This window comes from Mauremys mutica, chromosome 1 (assembly GCF_020497125.1).
Source record: "Mauremys mutica isolate MM-2020 ecotype Southern chromosome 1, ASM2049712v1, whole genome shotgun sequence".
Classification (NCBI taxonomy): Eukaryota; Metazoa; Chordata; order Testudines; family Geoemydidae; genus Mauremys; species Mauremys mutica.
The window spans coordinates 228,611,600-228,627,331 of NC_059072.1; the positions used below are offsets into that span (position 1 = coordinate 228,611,600).

General features: G+C 47.0%; 2 protein-coding genes across 5 annotated transcripts in view; one reads left to right on the forward strand and one right to left on the reverse strand.

Annotated features, from left to right (window-relative positions):
* MOSPD2 (motile sperm domain containing 2) overlaps positions 1–13,053 on the reverse strand; it is a 62,847-nt gene extending 49,794 nt beyond the window's left edge. The window contains exons 1-2 of one of the 2 annotated variants that reach the window (XM_045028309.1): positions 12,980–13,053; positions 12,635–12,698 (exon numbers count right to left, since the gene is read on the reverse strand). In XM_045028309.1, the coding sequence (XP_044884244.1) occupies positions 12,635–12,698; positions 12,980–12,988 (73 nt within the window). In that variant the 5' untranslated portion in view covers positions 12,989–13,053. The remainder of the gene's footprint in view (positions 1–12,634; positions 12,699–12,979) is intronic. The other variant, XM_045028383.1, reaches the window with a different exon arrangement.
* A 182-nt stretch (positions 13,054–13,235) lies between these two features.
* The window catches only part of FANCB (FA complementation group B), a 30,706-nt gene continuing 28,209 nt past the window's right edge, over positions 13,236–15,732 (forward strand). Inside the window, exon 1 of one of the 3 annotated variants that reach the window (XM_045028583.1) lies at positions 13,236–13,343. The gene's annotated coding sequence lies outside the window, so the exon portion shown is untranslated. Of the gene's footprint in view, positions 13,344–13,413; positions 13,525–15,732 lie in introns of those variants that run through there. The other 2 variants (XM_045028499.1, XM_045028658.1) reach the window with 2 other exon arrangements.

Sequence of the window (15,732 nt, forward strand, 5' to 3'; positions counted from 1 at the left end):
CTGGCAGACATTTTATTGGAATTATTTTAAGGTCAAATGGGAGCTGGAGGGTTCCATACCTATGAAAATCAGATTATTGATTTAGGTGCCTAATTATGGGTTTTGGTGCTTAACTTTAGACAACTACCTTTGAAAATGACCTGGGAGTATTGTTGTTGACTTGTTCAGATGAGAAGGTTCAGTTTTTAGATCAATGCTGACCTCCATAAAAATGGTTTAAAATGAAAGTAGTAAAGAAAATTTATTTTGCAACATGGAATTGCACCTCAAACAAAAAGCATATTATCTGGATACCCAACAAAAAAAGATTAAAGGGTATGGGAAAGTATCCAGATAATATGGTTTAACCTTATTGTCAGCCACTGTTCAACAGAAGTAATGAAACAAATAAATGGATTAATATTTGCTGAATGTCTCAAGTAGACAATAATTTATGTCCACTCTGCTAATGCATAAGTAATTTTGTGGAATGGACAATAAATAGAAAAAGAGAAGGGTTAGCATGTTTTTTTAGCATGGTTATTTGTACAACTCACACACACTGTAAGTTCCTCTACATTTTTGCTGAAGTGATAAGGAGAGAGTCTCGGTCTTGTGACATTTACTTTTTAAGGTAAAGTACACTATTGTTAATGTGATCATGCTCCTTTTAACTCAAATGTTCTACAGTTTAACCACTGAGAATTACCATAAACTACACAGTTGTAAAATATTCTTGCTAGACAAGCTACGGACCCTCGTTATATTTAGGCTTGGCAGAATTCAGTATTTGTTTTTGTTATTTTAATGAATAATATCAATTTTAATTTATTTTAATTTTCTCAGTTGAATGAAATTTTGGGGCTTTGTTTACTTTATTTTTATCTACTTGAATTTTCAGAGTTGGGGGAAATCAAGGCAGGGGGAGGAGTCAGACAATAATTCTTGAATGACATCCAGTCCCTGCAGGTGCAAGATGCAGAAAAAGCTGAGATCTTGGGCAGACCATAGCAGAGCAGTGACATCCCCCCCCACCCCCAAGATTAAAAGGAGGGCAAGCAACAGCTACAGAGGAGGCCACCCTGTTGCAGAATGACTCCCACACTCCCAACCATGAGTGAGTGAGCAGCACTGGGACAGTGGGTACTGCAATGCGTTCCCTGCAGGCAGTGACACCCAATTCCTGCAGGCACAAAGTAAGATGGGAGAAGACCATAATCCTGGTGGGACAAAGCCAGGATCACCTGGCTGGGAGGGGCGGGGGGAGAAGATCACACTGCTGTCTTTGGCCCTGGGGCTGTGTAGGGAGCCCCCTGCTGTCAATACCTGCTCACTCACTCATCAGCCAAGGATGGGGGACATCCCCAAGCAGGAGCCATTTTGCAACAGGATCACCTCCTCCGCAGGCAGGGGCCCATCCTCCTCCTTTTCCTGCTCCTCACAGTCCTAGCCCAGGTCTCTGCTCTGCCTCACCAGGATCAGGACCTTCCCCACATCTTGGGATCCCTGAAGGCGCTAGGTCAGGCAACTTTTTGGCCCGAGGGCCACATCAGGGTGTAAAACTGCATAAATGGCCGCGTAGGGAAGGCTGTGCCTCCCAAACAGCCTGGCCCCCGCCCCCTATCTGACCCCTCCCACTTTCCACCCCGATTGCCCCCCTTAAACCCTCCCCATCCAACACCCCCCGCTCCTTGTCCCCGACCGCCGTCCGTCCCCCCCGGGACCCTGACCCCCATCTAACCCCACCACTCCCTGTCTCAACTGCCCTGCCCCCATCCACACCCCCGCCCCGACAGGCCGCCTGGGGCCCCGCCCCCTATCCAATCCCCCGTTCCCCATCCCCTGCCCCCCCGAACTTCTGCCCCATCCAACCACCCCCTGCTCCCTGTCCCCTGACTGCCCTCCAAGACCCCCCGCCCCTTATACAACTCCCCGGCCCCCTTACCATGCCGCTCAGAGCAGCATGTCTGAAACGGCGCCTCCTGGCCAGACCCAGGAGCTCAGGGGCCAGGCAGGACGGTCCCGTGGGTCGGATGTGGCCCCTGGGCCATAGTTTGCCCACCTCCACGCTTGGTGCAGGGGAGGTGTGCTGGCCAACAGCTAACAATGGATAAGGAGATTATATTACCTTTAACTACAATACCAATGAATCTGCTACTGGAGTATTGTGTCTAGTTCCAGTGTCCATACTTTAAGGAGGACGTTGAAAAATTGTAGAGGGTTTAGAGGAGAAGAACCACAAGAATGATTTAAGGACAGGAAAACAAGCCATACAGTGAGAGACTTGAGAAGCTCAATCTATTTAGGTTATCAAAGAAAAGGTTAAGTGGTGATTTGATCACAGGCTGCAAGTACAGTAACTCCTCACTTAAGGACAGGCACAGGCCTGCACAACTTGTAAAGCGGCAAGGGCCATATTACTCCAAAAAAAAAAAAACAGCTGAGAGCCGACCCCCCCCCAGCACCGCCGAAACCTTCCCCTCCACAAAACACAACACCCCCCTTCCCCCGCCGAAACAGGTGTGGACAGAAAAGGAAGATGGTGGTGGGGTGATACTTTATTAAGAATTTTTCAATTAAAGCAAACAATTATGTGTATGGCACACTAGGAAGGCACTGACAGTGTGTGGAAGTCTGTAGTGTCGAGGGGGAAAGAAACGGTGTACATAGGGTGGCCAGATCACAGCAGTAAAATAGGACCCACCGCTTCCCTGCTCGGCCCCACCATCACACCCCTCTTCACCCCCTAGCCCCCCCGCTGGCTTGTTGCGTCCCTCCTAGTCAGTCCCCCACCCACCACTCACCTGCTTTCACCTCCTCCATCCCCTGCCAGAAACCCCCATGTCCACCCCTAGAACCCCTGCTGGCTCACTGCTCGCCTCTTTGCCCACCCGCCGCTTGCCCACCTGCTCGCCTCCGACTCGCCGCTCACCCCCCCAAGTATAAAGCCTCATTCAAAGACTCAGGGGTCATTATATTACTGCACACAGCAGTCAATCAATGCAGTTGTAGATAAATCTCTGCATTATGCATTTTTGTATAACTTTTATATGACTTTGTATTGAACCTTGGTAATATGTTATAGCGGGTGCCTGAGGTAGTATAATTAAGGTAAAAGAAAATGTCTTTTTGCTAGAAGTAGAATAAGATCTTCCCCCCACTTTGTAATCGATTGCCCTGTTGAATGAATGAGGTGTGAATGAGGAAGGCGTGGAAGGCAGCACCTCCAGACATATGCAAACCTTGGAGAGGGGATGGGAGCCAGACCAGATCAGGCCCAATGCTGCTATACAGATGCTCACCCGGATGTAATGCGCCAGTGGTAGTCACTCCATAGTTCAGACTGATCCTAACTTACAACTAAGATCCATTTTTAACTTCCCTGTAACTTCTCCAAAAAATTATCAGATCCTCTGAGCTCTCCTAGGCCAGGTAGGATTTGTCTGGGAGGTTTGGTAACCTTCAGAAAAGGGGTTTTGCAATTAAGGTATTTCACAAATATCCATCATTCGCTTTCTGAACATTTTTCTAGCTTCCTACCCCCAAAATGGCTTGGCCCCAAACACCAGGTGTCTGGCTGAGTCAGATGGGGGCCTCTGGGTGTTACTAGGGGATCACAAAGACCTGTGTCATGTTTATAACATTGATTCTGAAAATTATTTAAACTGCCCTTCTGCTGAGTCCTGGCTCTGTGGCAAGGGCGGCTCTGCAGAGGAAGAGGTGGGGGCCTGGATCGGGTGGGATGTGGATAGGATTCTTGGGGAGGGGGCAGGGCAGGGGGGATGGTGAGGAACAGGGAAGAATGATATGGCTGTGGGGTTGGATCCCTGAACTGTTCATTTCTAGACTCTCCTGCCTTTGGGTTTTTAGGGAAGCTGTTGAATATCTGTAAGTGAGATTTGCTGATGAGCTGTAAATTTTAGAGGAGCCCAGTTAAAAGCACAACTCTTCAGCTAACGAAGTGGTTCAGATTTATGTGCAGTACGTCATAGTTCTCTCTTCTCTAACGCGGGGAATGGACATTTGATTTGATCCTGTCCTCACTTTGTCTTTGCACTGCTGGGGACAGACTCAGCTGCACATAGGGTGACCAGATCACCCAGGTCAAATATCGGGGCGCGGGGGGGCGGGGGCAGAGGGGGAAGAAATGGCGGCAGAGCAAAAAAAAAACAAAACACCCCACCCCCGATTCCTCCTCCCTCCGCAAGTGCTGGAGGGAGGCCCGGGAGACTCAGGGGAGCACGGGGCCGGGGTGAGTGAGAGTCCAGCCTGGCCCCGAGCAGGCAGGACTCAGGCGCGGTATCTGGAGGGAGAGTAGGGGGTGGCCTGCGGGGCCAGGCGGCAGCTGTTCTCCCCACCTGGGCAGCAGGACTCGGGAGCAGCCGCTGCTGCAGCTCCCACTGCCACGGGGGGAGGAAGCGGGCGCTGGCCAAGCTCGGCAGCTGCGGCTCTGGCGCCCACGAACCGCTCGAGCCCGGGCCTGCTGCGGGGACCCAGCGCGCACGCTGCGCATACCCAGCCCCTGGCCACTCGCGTCTGGGCTGGCTGCCCAGCTGGTGCAATCCTGCGGGCGGCCTCGGAGTGGGGGCAGCAGGCCCCAGCCCCCCGCATCCCGCTCGGGTCCTGCAGGGGAACGAATGGGACTGGGCTGCCGATGCCTCCGCCGCGGGATTGCACCAGCTGGGCAGCCAGCCCAGACGCGACTGGCCAGGGGCTGAGCGCAGTGTGCGCGCTGCCCCGCAGCAGGCCCGGGCTCGGGGGGTTCGGGCCCGGGCACCAAAGCCGCAGCCGCCGAGCGCCACGTGCTTGGCCACTTCCTCCCCCCGCAGCAGTGGGAGCTGCAGCAGCGGCTGCTCCCGAGTCCCCTGCCCAGGTGGGGAGAACAGCCGCCACCTAGCCCCACGGGCCGCCCCCCTACTCTCCCTCCAGGTACCGCACCCGAGTCCTGCCTGCTCGGGGCCAGGCCAGACTCACACTCACCCCGGCCCCGCACTCCCCTGAGTCTCCTGGGCATGGCATGCTTGGAAAGAGGCAGGGATTTGGGGAGGGAGACAATGGGGCAGTGAGGGGGCGGGGATGGGGGCGAGGATTTGGGGAAGGATCCAATGGGGGAAGGAGGGGGGCGGAGTCGGGGCAGGGGAGGGCGCGAGCCCTTTGGGCTCCGGAGCCTTTGCTTGTTTGTCCAGTGTCCCGACCTAACATTGGTCGGGATGCGGGACAAACAAGCAAATATCGGGACAGTCCCGATAAAATCGGGACGTCTGGTCACCCTAGCTGCACAGGTTCCCAAAGTATGGTAGGATTGATTCCAGAGAGCTAGGTGTGTGCACATGGGGCCAGCTTCTTCTGATAGAGATGGAAAGAAGCTAAATATACATTTAAGGGTCCTCCTAATGTGGCTTTTCCATGGAAGCAGTTCCTGCAGTGATGACAGCCACATGAACCCGTGATCCAAACACAGCAGCCTGTCTGGTCCTGGGATTAGCAGTGATCCCCCGCCCGCCGAGGCTGTCAAGCCTTAATGACCCAGTTTTCTTTACCACCCTGGGGCAGTTACTTGAACATTTGGGACCGTCAGGGGCATTCTGCCATTTCCCTCTCCCAACTGCCCCCCCACCACTGCCCCCCACCCGCTTGCCTCCTCAGCCACCTCTCCCCTGCCGCCGGCTCACCTGCCCTCCCCACTTGCCTCCTCAGCGCCCCCTTCCTCTCCCTCCCGTTCACCTGCCCCCCCGCTCGCCTCCTCAGTCCCCCAACCTCCGGCTCACCTGCCCGCCTCCCTCCCTGGGAGGGAGTTAGGATGTGGGAGGGCTTTGAAGGGAAAAGCGCAGATTCTCTCTGGCCGCTGGCTGCACGGCTGCCCCTTTTCCTCCATGGGCCGGAGGACTGAGGAGCAGCAGGGGCAGCCATACAGCCAGAGAGAAGCGGCGCTTTCTCCTTCAAAGCGCCGCTTCTCTCCGGCGGGCTTTGAAGGGAAAAGCACCGCTTCTCTCTGGCCACTGGCTGCCCCTGCTCCTCCTGAGTCCTCCAGCCCGTGCTCGCAGGGCCACATTCTGAAAGAGGCTTTAGACACAACAATTTGTCCCAGAGCAGCCTGCTCTGCCTGCCTGCGGTTCTGCGATTCCCTCAGATTCTCCCACAGCCTCCTCAGCTGCAGGGAGCAGCATCCTGAGCAGTTCTGTGAGCTCTCCCTACTGAAGAATGGCAAAGCAGCACAGAAGTCCCTCCCTGCCCCAACTCCTAGTCTGTGTTTCTAGCATTTAACATTAATGATTTGCTCTTTGTTCCCTAAATGGAGCAGCACACTTAGCTGTCAGATACTTCCTGGAGCTTTGAAAGGGGAGAGGTACATGGCTGCAAGCAGCAGAGATCAAAAGAGTGAGCACAGTGGTCAGGGCAGGCATTGTGGGATACTGGTGGAAGTCAGTTATGTCAACAAAACGAACAGTAGTGTCTACCGCTGCTCTGTCACTTTAACTTTGCCACAAAAAGCTTTATGCCGCTCATTGAGGCTGTTTTGTTTTGCCGCAAAAAACAGTTTTGTACTGTGTACACCTCCCCTATTTTGTTGGCAAACCCAGCTTTTGCTGACAAAACTTTACAATGTAGACAAGGCCTTATTCTTTCATTATCTGCACTGATACAAATGTAAATATATCATTTCTCAGCTTGTTGAGTCAGAGCCTGGAAAAACATGTTTTTCAGAACCTAAACAGACGTGAACAGGCAAGCAACACATTTGCCTTTAAGGAGTGTTGGGCTGTTTTCTTTTTAAAAAGAATATTAACTCATACTCATATTAAAGACAACCACAGATTTGCCATTGCCTTAAATGAGGACAGGAACAAATCTTACATTTGAAATGAGTTATGTGTACCAAGAGAACTACATATGGGAAAAATCTCAAAAACTAATATTACAAAATTGTATTTGAAAATGCACTGATGCCTAAGGAAAAACATGAATTGATAATTCAAATAGAATTACATATATCTAATATGTTTTCTTCAATTCCCCTCCCTTATTTATTACTAGAGACTTTGCATGGGAATGATTAAGCTATCATTAAAACAATTAGTATTAGTCTTTCAGGATCACACTACTTACATGAGGAAAGGAACACGAACAGTAGCAACACAAGGCCATAAGGCTAGTTATAGAAATTTCCTAAGCAGTGAAAAGTATTAGCAAAAAAAAAAAAGAAAAAGAAAAAGTAAGACTGATTGACAGAAGATATTGCTATTACCAGTCACTACTGGCAAATAATCTTGTTTTCATTGTTTCTGTCTCACCACCCCAATGAACCAACCTGCACTGCCATGATCTTGCATACCAATACTGCTCAGATAGCAGCTACTAATCCTTCAAGCTGAGCAAAAGGAACTTTTAAAAGCATATTTCCAATATTTAAATACAGAGTATTTTGATACTAGAATATATATTTTTGTTCCTAGGCACAGGCTGTTTCCTTTAACTCAAACAGAGAAGACAGAAGATACAACATTGATATATTTTTAAAAATGTAAGAAAAACCTCAGATCACAGTGAACATGAAAACATATGTTTTACAGATCAGATCTCTCACATTTGCCTAATCTTCCTTCCAGATTGCTTCATGGACATGGACAAAGAGGTACTCTCATGCAAGTACCCTTTGTGGGGGGAAATGAGAGCGAAATTATCCTATATTTATATGATGCCTTAAGTTTTATATTGTTTCTCAAACTATATCTGGTTATTAAACAGCTGGTTACTTTAATCACATCGATGAACCAACCTTTTAAAAACTTTGAAAAACTTCTCAATTGGTGAATTTGATTCCTAACTCCTACACTGCAAATTATCAACACAGCAGTATACTCTGTCTGATTATTCTTTAGATCTAAGATGGTTCAAAAAACTATGTGATGAAGAGCTAGTCTACACTAGAAGCACTACATTGGCGTGGCTTCGCCGATGCAGCTGTGCCATGGCAGCACGTCTGGTGAAGACGGTCTATGCCAACAGGAGAGTGCTTTCCCGTCAGCATAATGAATCTACCTCTGTGAGAGGCGACAGTTATGTCGATGGGAGCTCTACCGCCAACATAGCACTGTCCACATAGGCGCTTAGGTAGGTGTCACCATGTTAGTTATACCGAAGTAAGTGGTAGTATAGACCTGACCTTAGTCTTTGTAGTTAGATATACCAATTAATATAGATTACATTTCATATCCAAATTTCTTTAAAGGTAAGCAGACAAGGAATATATATTTTTAATTTACTCCTTTTTTATGGAATGTGAAAAAAAGCTTGAATGTCAGCCAATATAGCTTTAAGTGTTTTCACTAAACTAATATTTCAAAGGCTCTCCAACTTTTCATATCATAACAAAAAAACAACACTACAACCATATAACATCACATTACAACATTAGTAATCATGTTCGTGACACTGACACCTCAATTTTAGTCTGCTTTCTCTGCTGAGACAACAAAGATCATGAATTCTGCATTATGGTATGGCACCTTTCTGTTGTGGGGCAAAACACTCTCCCCAGTATAATCAAAGACACTGACTTCCTTGTGTAATTAAAGAAAGAAGCAAAACAGTGGGAGCTACAGTTCTCTCATACTCATATATGCTGAGAATTTAACAATATCACACAATGACTAGCTTTTACCTCTCCTAGCCCCTCTGTATATGGGAAGTAGACCATTTTTTCATTTTGTAACTACAATACTCCAAGCAAGTTTAGTGGACACTCCGAACACAGCAGCAGCCCACACCTCTCAAGCTACCTCCTGCAGTGCTGGTGCCCACATTTAAGACAGTTTAACAGAACTAGATATCAAGCAGTGTTTTCTTCCTTTACAACAGAGCTGTCCACGTTTGTTTCAGGTGTTCACAGGTGTATCTGACTCAGAGTTCCTCACATTTTCTCAGATAAGGGGAAGAGGAAAGTTAAGTAGAACATGTTCTATGTTCCTAACAACTTGTCTGGTTCTGCTGCTTATTATTCCTCTCTGAAGCCAAATTCCTCATTTTTTCACACTGCAATTGATTACTGCATGAAGGATTATGATGCCACAAACAAAGAATTACAACCTTGGGGAAAATTAACTGAAGAAATAATAATCCTGCTTTCATGGGAAAAAAATAGAACTAAAGAAAAAACTCTGGAACATGACCAGAAAAGGGGCTTATGGAGAAGATATTTCTATAGGAATTCCAAGTACTGTAGTATAACAGCTATTTGTATTCCGGTAGCAATGGTATAAGCTGCTTCTTTAAGGATTTTAGCCAGCCAGCTTTTGTGGCTAATAGCCCATGGAAATTCCACAGACTTCTCTAGCTATGATCAGGGAGCCTTCTCCCTGTTCCAAGAAAATACTACTTCTCAACAGAGATTGTGTAAGGACCAAAGCAGCATTAGATAACCACCACGACCATCCTAACATGACTATGGTCTCATGATATCATCACACTGATAAAGAGTAATCCTCCTTCCCCGATACTAATATGGAGGAAGGAATTGTTTCCTATCTGAAAAGGACAATATTCAAGAGGCTTTATAATCCAAACAAGAAGCCTAATGTCTCACAGTTCCATTATGGAACTGACAAGGTCATCTTTACTTACATAGAGATTTCATATGGTATGGTAAGTTCCTTCTGCTCCACGGTATATATTTTAATAATTCTATCAGCACTCGAGCAGTATATAATTTCTCTTTGACCAGAGAGAGGCAAAGACATTTTAGAATATAAGATGAGTCGAACAAAAATTTTTGCTATTAAAGTAACGATGTTTGTTATTTATTTTTAAACAGCTCCATAGCTAAAAAGAGAGAGGACTGAAACCTAGAAAGGAAGAGAGGTGTTATGATGAAATTCGGTTTTGGTTTGATTGAGCTAGAAAGCTTTGCAAACATTGCATGCTGTGCTCATATAGTACATTCTACATCATGTGTTTTTTAAACAAATTCACGAAACTTGTAGCTAAGGAAGGCTGACTATGCACACGTGCATGGTTAAAACAGTTGTGCAGAGAAAAATATACTGAAGGTACATAAACGCAGAGGTTTTACCAAATAAAATATAATCTATTAGTGAGAGCTGTTGGCTAAAAAGATATCATTAGAAATTCAAAAGTCCTTAAATCAGGAATATTTTCACGACCAAGTTCAATTTTTCATTACAAGTACTACAGCAGCTTCGGCGGTTTAAAAAGTGGCAACATGTATTTCTTTTGTATAGCGGGAAATATATATCCACCCTCCAGTCCCCCTGAACTCAAAAATCACTGAGCTCAATGACAGCACCCCCTCTCCTGCCCTCCCAAATTAGTAAAGAAAAATTCACCTTCAGGCAAAGCTTAAAATATTGCAGCCCGAAAAGGTGAAAGTTACAATCTTTCATAATTACTGACGACAGGGAGTTTGAATACTGGCCATTATACAAACTTAACCATTATACAAACTTAACCATAACTGTCCCTTCCACTTCTACTGTAACAAAAAAACCAAGATTAATGTGCCCCAAATTTAAATTTGAGTCCAATTATGCAACATTCAAGGGTTTTTTTTGTTTGTTTGTTTTAAAAACAGAACTGCATAAGGAAGCAATAAGCACTCACTATCAAGTCACAAGAATTCGTATTATGGCCCAAACCCCACAAACACTTATTCACATGTTTAACTTCAATAGGACTACTCATAGGTGTAAAGTTAAAGCACATGTGCATTTGAAGGTTTGAGGCCTATATTAAAAGGGTAGAGTCCAGGGTGTACAACTAACACAATTTACTGCATATATACACTGAAGAAAAGAATCACTGGAATCACTTGTAGGTAGTTCTCTGAAAACTTCAGCTCAACGTGCAATAGCAGTCAAAAAGGCTAACAGAACGTTAGCAACTATTCGTGAAGGGATAGTAAAGAACACTGAAAATAGCATAATTCACTCTATAAATCCATGGTGTACGCATACCTTGAATACTTCTGGTTGCCCCATCTCAAAAAGGATAGAACGTAACTGGAACAGGTTCCAAGAAGGGCAACAAAGATGAAGGGTATGGAACAGCTTCCATAAAAAAAGAGACTACAAAGATTAGCGCTGTTCTCCTTAGAGAAGACAGAACTAAAAAGGATATGATAGATGTCTACAAAATCAGGAATGGTGTAGAAAAAGTGAACAGAGAAATATTTACTCTTTTTCACAAAATAAAAACCAGCTGCCGCCCAGTGAAATTAATAGGCAGCAGGTTTAATACAAACAAGAGGATGTACTTTTTTGCACAATTAACTTCTAGAACTCATTGCTATGGAATGTTGCGATGGTCAAAAGTGTAACTGGGTTAATAAATAAAAGAACTAGATAAGTTCACGGAGGATAGATTCATCAATGGCTACTAGCTAAGATGGCTGAGAATGCAACCCCATGCTCGGGACAACCCTAAACCTCTACCAGAAGCCAGGGGGCAGTGAGAAGGGGAAGACAGGTGGATCATTCCGACTGCCCTTTTCTGTACACTCCCCCTGTAGCTCTGGTTCTAGCCATTGCTGGAGACAGGATACTGGACTAGACAGACCATTGGTCTGACATACTATTATAGTTCTTATGCTGCTGGGTTCTTCTATTCATGGATTTACATTAGAATTCCTAAGAAGAAAGGGGAGAGATGTTATCTACACTCAATGCCAAATCATGTCTGAGATCAAGTTAGAGCAGTGGTTCACAACCCATAGACCGCTTGTGGCCCAGTCAGCACACAGCTGAGGCCCATGTGGCATCCTAAGGGACATACAGGTAGTGTATGTAGTGTGTGGATGTGCCGGTCCACACAACACAGAGAGCTGCATATGAAGCCCACAATGGTAAATAGGTTGAGAAGCACTGTGTTAAAGTATGTTTAGAATGGCTGTGTTAGAAAACATAACTAGCATTGCTAAATACTAAATGGAGTTGTTTGATGTTGTGTTAACTAATGTGCTGTCACCCTATGTATTTCCCCAGTGTAGACATGGAGAAATAAACACAGACACAGAGAGACCTCTTTAAGACCATCTATTGTGTCTGGTCTTATATTTAGAGTGTAAGCTCTTTGGAGGCAGGGACTGTCTTTTTATACAGTGCATAGCACAATGGGGTCTTGGTTCATGACTAGGGCTTTTAGGTCCTAGTATAATATAAATTAATAAATAATAATAATAAATTAATAGGAGTCAAAGTGAATCAGCACTATGCCCATTTTATCCCTGGCCTCCTCTCTAACACTGCCAACTAGAAACACACCAATTACAGTGATGATTTATGATGCAGTCACCTGGGTAGTAGAAAATGGAATAAACAGGAGCAACTCATTTCACAGAAACTACCAGGTGTGTACAGCATGGATGTGTGTTAGACCCCATGATCTGGGAAATGAAGGGCTCTGCATATCAACTCACCTGAAGAAGGACAAGACACCAACTCACTTGGGTGCATGGGGAAAAGAGAATGGCAAAATGACACAAGCATTACAAAATAACTAAGGGTAGTGCAAACCACGCGATGGGCAATCTATGTGAAAAAAAAAAATCACTTGCCCTAACACTACCCCAGCATTGCAGCTGGGGATGGACAGCACATGAAATCCTAAAACAGATGGACATCACCACCAGCATGGTACCAACCTGGCAGATATTCAGTCTCAAAGCGCCGTCTGGTTTCGCTAATTAAGGCAGCCTTGTCCTGCTGCTGAGAAACAAGAGGATAAACCCGGTATGAGACCCCCACGCTCCTTTCCCAGGTATCCCCCAGCGGCCCCCCCCCATGCCCTCCACTGGTCCGCCACCCCACTCCTTCGTGTCCGCCAACCCACATGCCCTCCCGGGGTTCCCCTCCACTGTCCCCGACCCCAGACCCTCCAGCTGTCCCCACCCCCCGCCAGCTGGACGCCCTGGTTTCCCCCGGGGTCAGCGGGCTCCGCAGCAGGGGGGGGGGGGCAGAGACCGCCTCGCTCTCGCGCAGCTACTCACGCCAGCCATGGTCCCGCTGGGCTTCCTCAGCGGGTGACAAGGCAGCAGGGCGGAAGGGGGAGGGGAGCGCGTGACGAAGGGAGCGTCGGGGGCGGAGCCAAGGGAGCGCCGACTGACGCCGCGCGCTTCCCGGAACTACCCCAACAGGTCCCTCAGCCCGCCTGAGACAGCCCCGCCCCTCCCCGCCCCAAGCCCCGCCCAGCGCCTGCCCGTCATTTCTTGTCTGTTTCTCTCCCCCCCCCCCCCCCGCGCCAGCCTTTCCGGGAGAGTTTCCTCTCCCACAATGCTTTGCGTGGCGGGCCATTCGGAGCCGGCCGGGAGCAGCTGAGCTGGGAGCTGTCCGCGCGCGCGGCGCACAGGGCGGGTAAGGCGGCCGCGCGCGCGCGGGGTGGGGCAGTGCCCGAGCGCCGCCAGGTGCGGGCTGCGGCCCTTTGCCCTCAGCGGCGGCGGGGCCGGGGGCCAGTGAGCGACGCTGCGGGGTCGGGAGGTTCGTGCCTGTGTAACGGCCCCAGCCCCGGGCGCCTCTGCCCGCTGCCTAGGAACAGGTACCGAGCGCCTCCACCGCCCGCCCGCCCCCCGTGTGTTCCGCTCAGCCCCGGGGGGCGCCTCTCGGGGGTCGGCGGCTGGTTACTCTGCCTGGCAGTAAGGGGTTGGCTGTGTAAAAAGCGGTGACTTCAGGTGTGGGCTGAGCAGCCCTGGGGGAGGAGCCCACAGTGCAGCGAAACCTGTGGCTGAGGTCCGGGCTGAGTCTTACTTTAGTAAAGTCCTTTCCTGAGATGTGTATTAATTAAAGTGTGTTGGGGGCGCGGGGCCGATTGGGAAAGGTGCCTGCCCACTCTTATCTAGCTCTTGTGTCGGACTCTCCCAACTTAAAAGAACAGCGTTTCTCTAGTTGACAGCTGAACTATCAGACTGAATAGAGAATCTAAGTGTTCTGCCCACATTCAAAGTTGTAAAATATCCACATCACCTGATAAGTCACTTGCATTTCTCGCCACATTGATGGTGTGAGTTGCAATATCCAGTGGCACACCACTCAGTTGGTAATTTCTGAATGTGGTCTTCTGCTATATCTTGTCTGGTTCAGCTTGGCAAGTCAAAGGATGGTTCGGTATGCAGAGAGCTACTTTTCTATCTAAAGTGTATTGTAAAGTCGGAGAAAAACATAGTTCTCACTCTCTGGTTGGGTGCAGCAAATCAGATACTTTATTATCTCTAGCAATTGCATGGAAGGAGAGAGCTAAACGGGTCTCTCTACAGGTAAACAGTTACAGCAGGCATTTTATACCTTTTTGTTACATACAATAATGAGCAACAGCTGCATTTTGTTTATACATAGGTCATCCTGATATCTTATTTTTCACATCTATTTAGACTCTAGTCTACATTCTATATTTACCTACACAAGGTCGTAGCAACTTCTCACACAGTTCTTTTCCACTTGCCTCACACAATCCTCGTTTCTACAAGTCTTGCATTATTAGGGTTACAGCTAGCCTGACTCTTGCTCGCAGAAGAGACTGTTTGCGTTGAAAGCCCCTTCAATTCCCTGTCAGTTCTTGCTCTATTCCACAAGTTTTTTTCTTTTGTGAATTATACATCCTTAATACATGTATTTATAAGTAGCTTATTGATATCTTACATCTTGATCAAAAAGTATGACTGAATAGGAGAGCTGTTGGAATCCATGACACAACAATGCCATAAATGGAAAACCATGGACGATCTCCAGATTTTGGTGCTAGAAAAAAATCCTATCTGCCCAGTGAACCTCTGCTACTATAAAAAGCACTTTGCTAAACAGAGCAGAAGAATGTAACCAGTATTGTAGCTTTAATGCGAATATACTGTAATATGCGGCAGCCAAGATTTTACATGTAGTTTAGAACACTCATTTTTGTAAGATTGTCTTATGAAGTACTTGGAGTAATGGGGGGGATTCCTCACTGGATGGCTAGAACAATAGTTCCCTTCCTTTTGGTCATTCCTAGATAGAAATGTTATCAGAGGTGTTAACTTGCTTTTTAAATGAAAATACTATTTATGCAAAGTTTACGTGGAAAAACCTATTTTGACGCAACCTTAAGGCTTCTCTTGGAACTTGCTCTGCACAGACAGGTACCATTTCAGCACATGGGTGAATTAGTTGCAAGTTCTGGGTCTTTAGATACATTGAATTTGAAAAATAGGAAAGGGCACACACATACTACAGTGATGAGGATGTTATAAGAATCTATATAAAATAGGAACCTCACTTTTGCAGACTATTTATAAATCTTGGGTATTTAAATGTTTTCCATTACTATAATATCTGACTGTCACAATCATTAATGTATTTATCTTCACAACTCTGATGTGAAGTAGGGAATTACTACTATTCCTGTTTTGCAGATGGGGAACTAATGTACCGAATGACTAAATGACTTGCCCATTCCTGTGGTAATGTTAATTTGTGTTCATTGGATGGGTATAACTTTGGGCTTGGCTACATTGGAGAGTTGCAGTGCTGGTGGTGGGTTTACAGCGCTGCAACTTACACACCGTCCACACTTGCAAGGCACATACAGCGCTGCATCTCCCTGGCTGCAGCGCTGGCTGTACTCCTGCTCTGCCTCGGGTATAACTATTGCAGCGCTGGTGATGCAGCGCTGCTCCGCCAGTGTGGCCACCAAAAGCCCTGTAATTGGCCTCCAGAATTTTCCCATAATGCTTTTAACTAAAGAACTCTCTTTGTTTTGTTATGATGCCTCTTT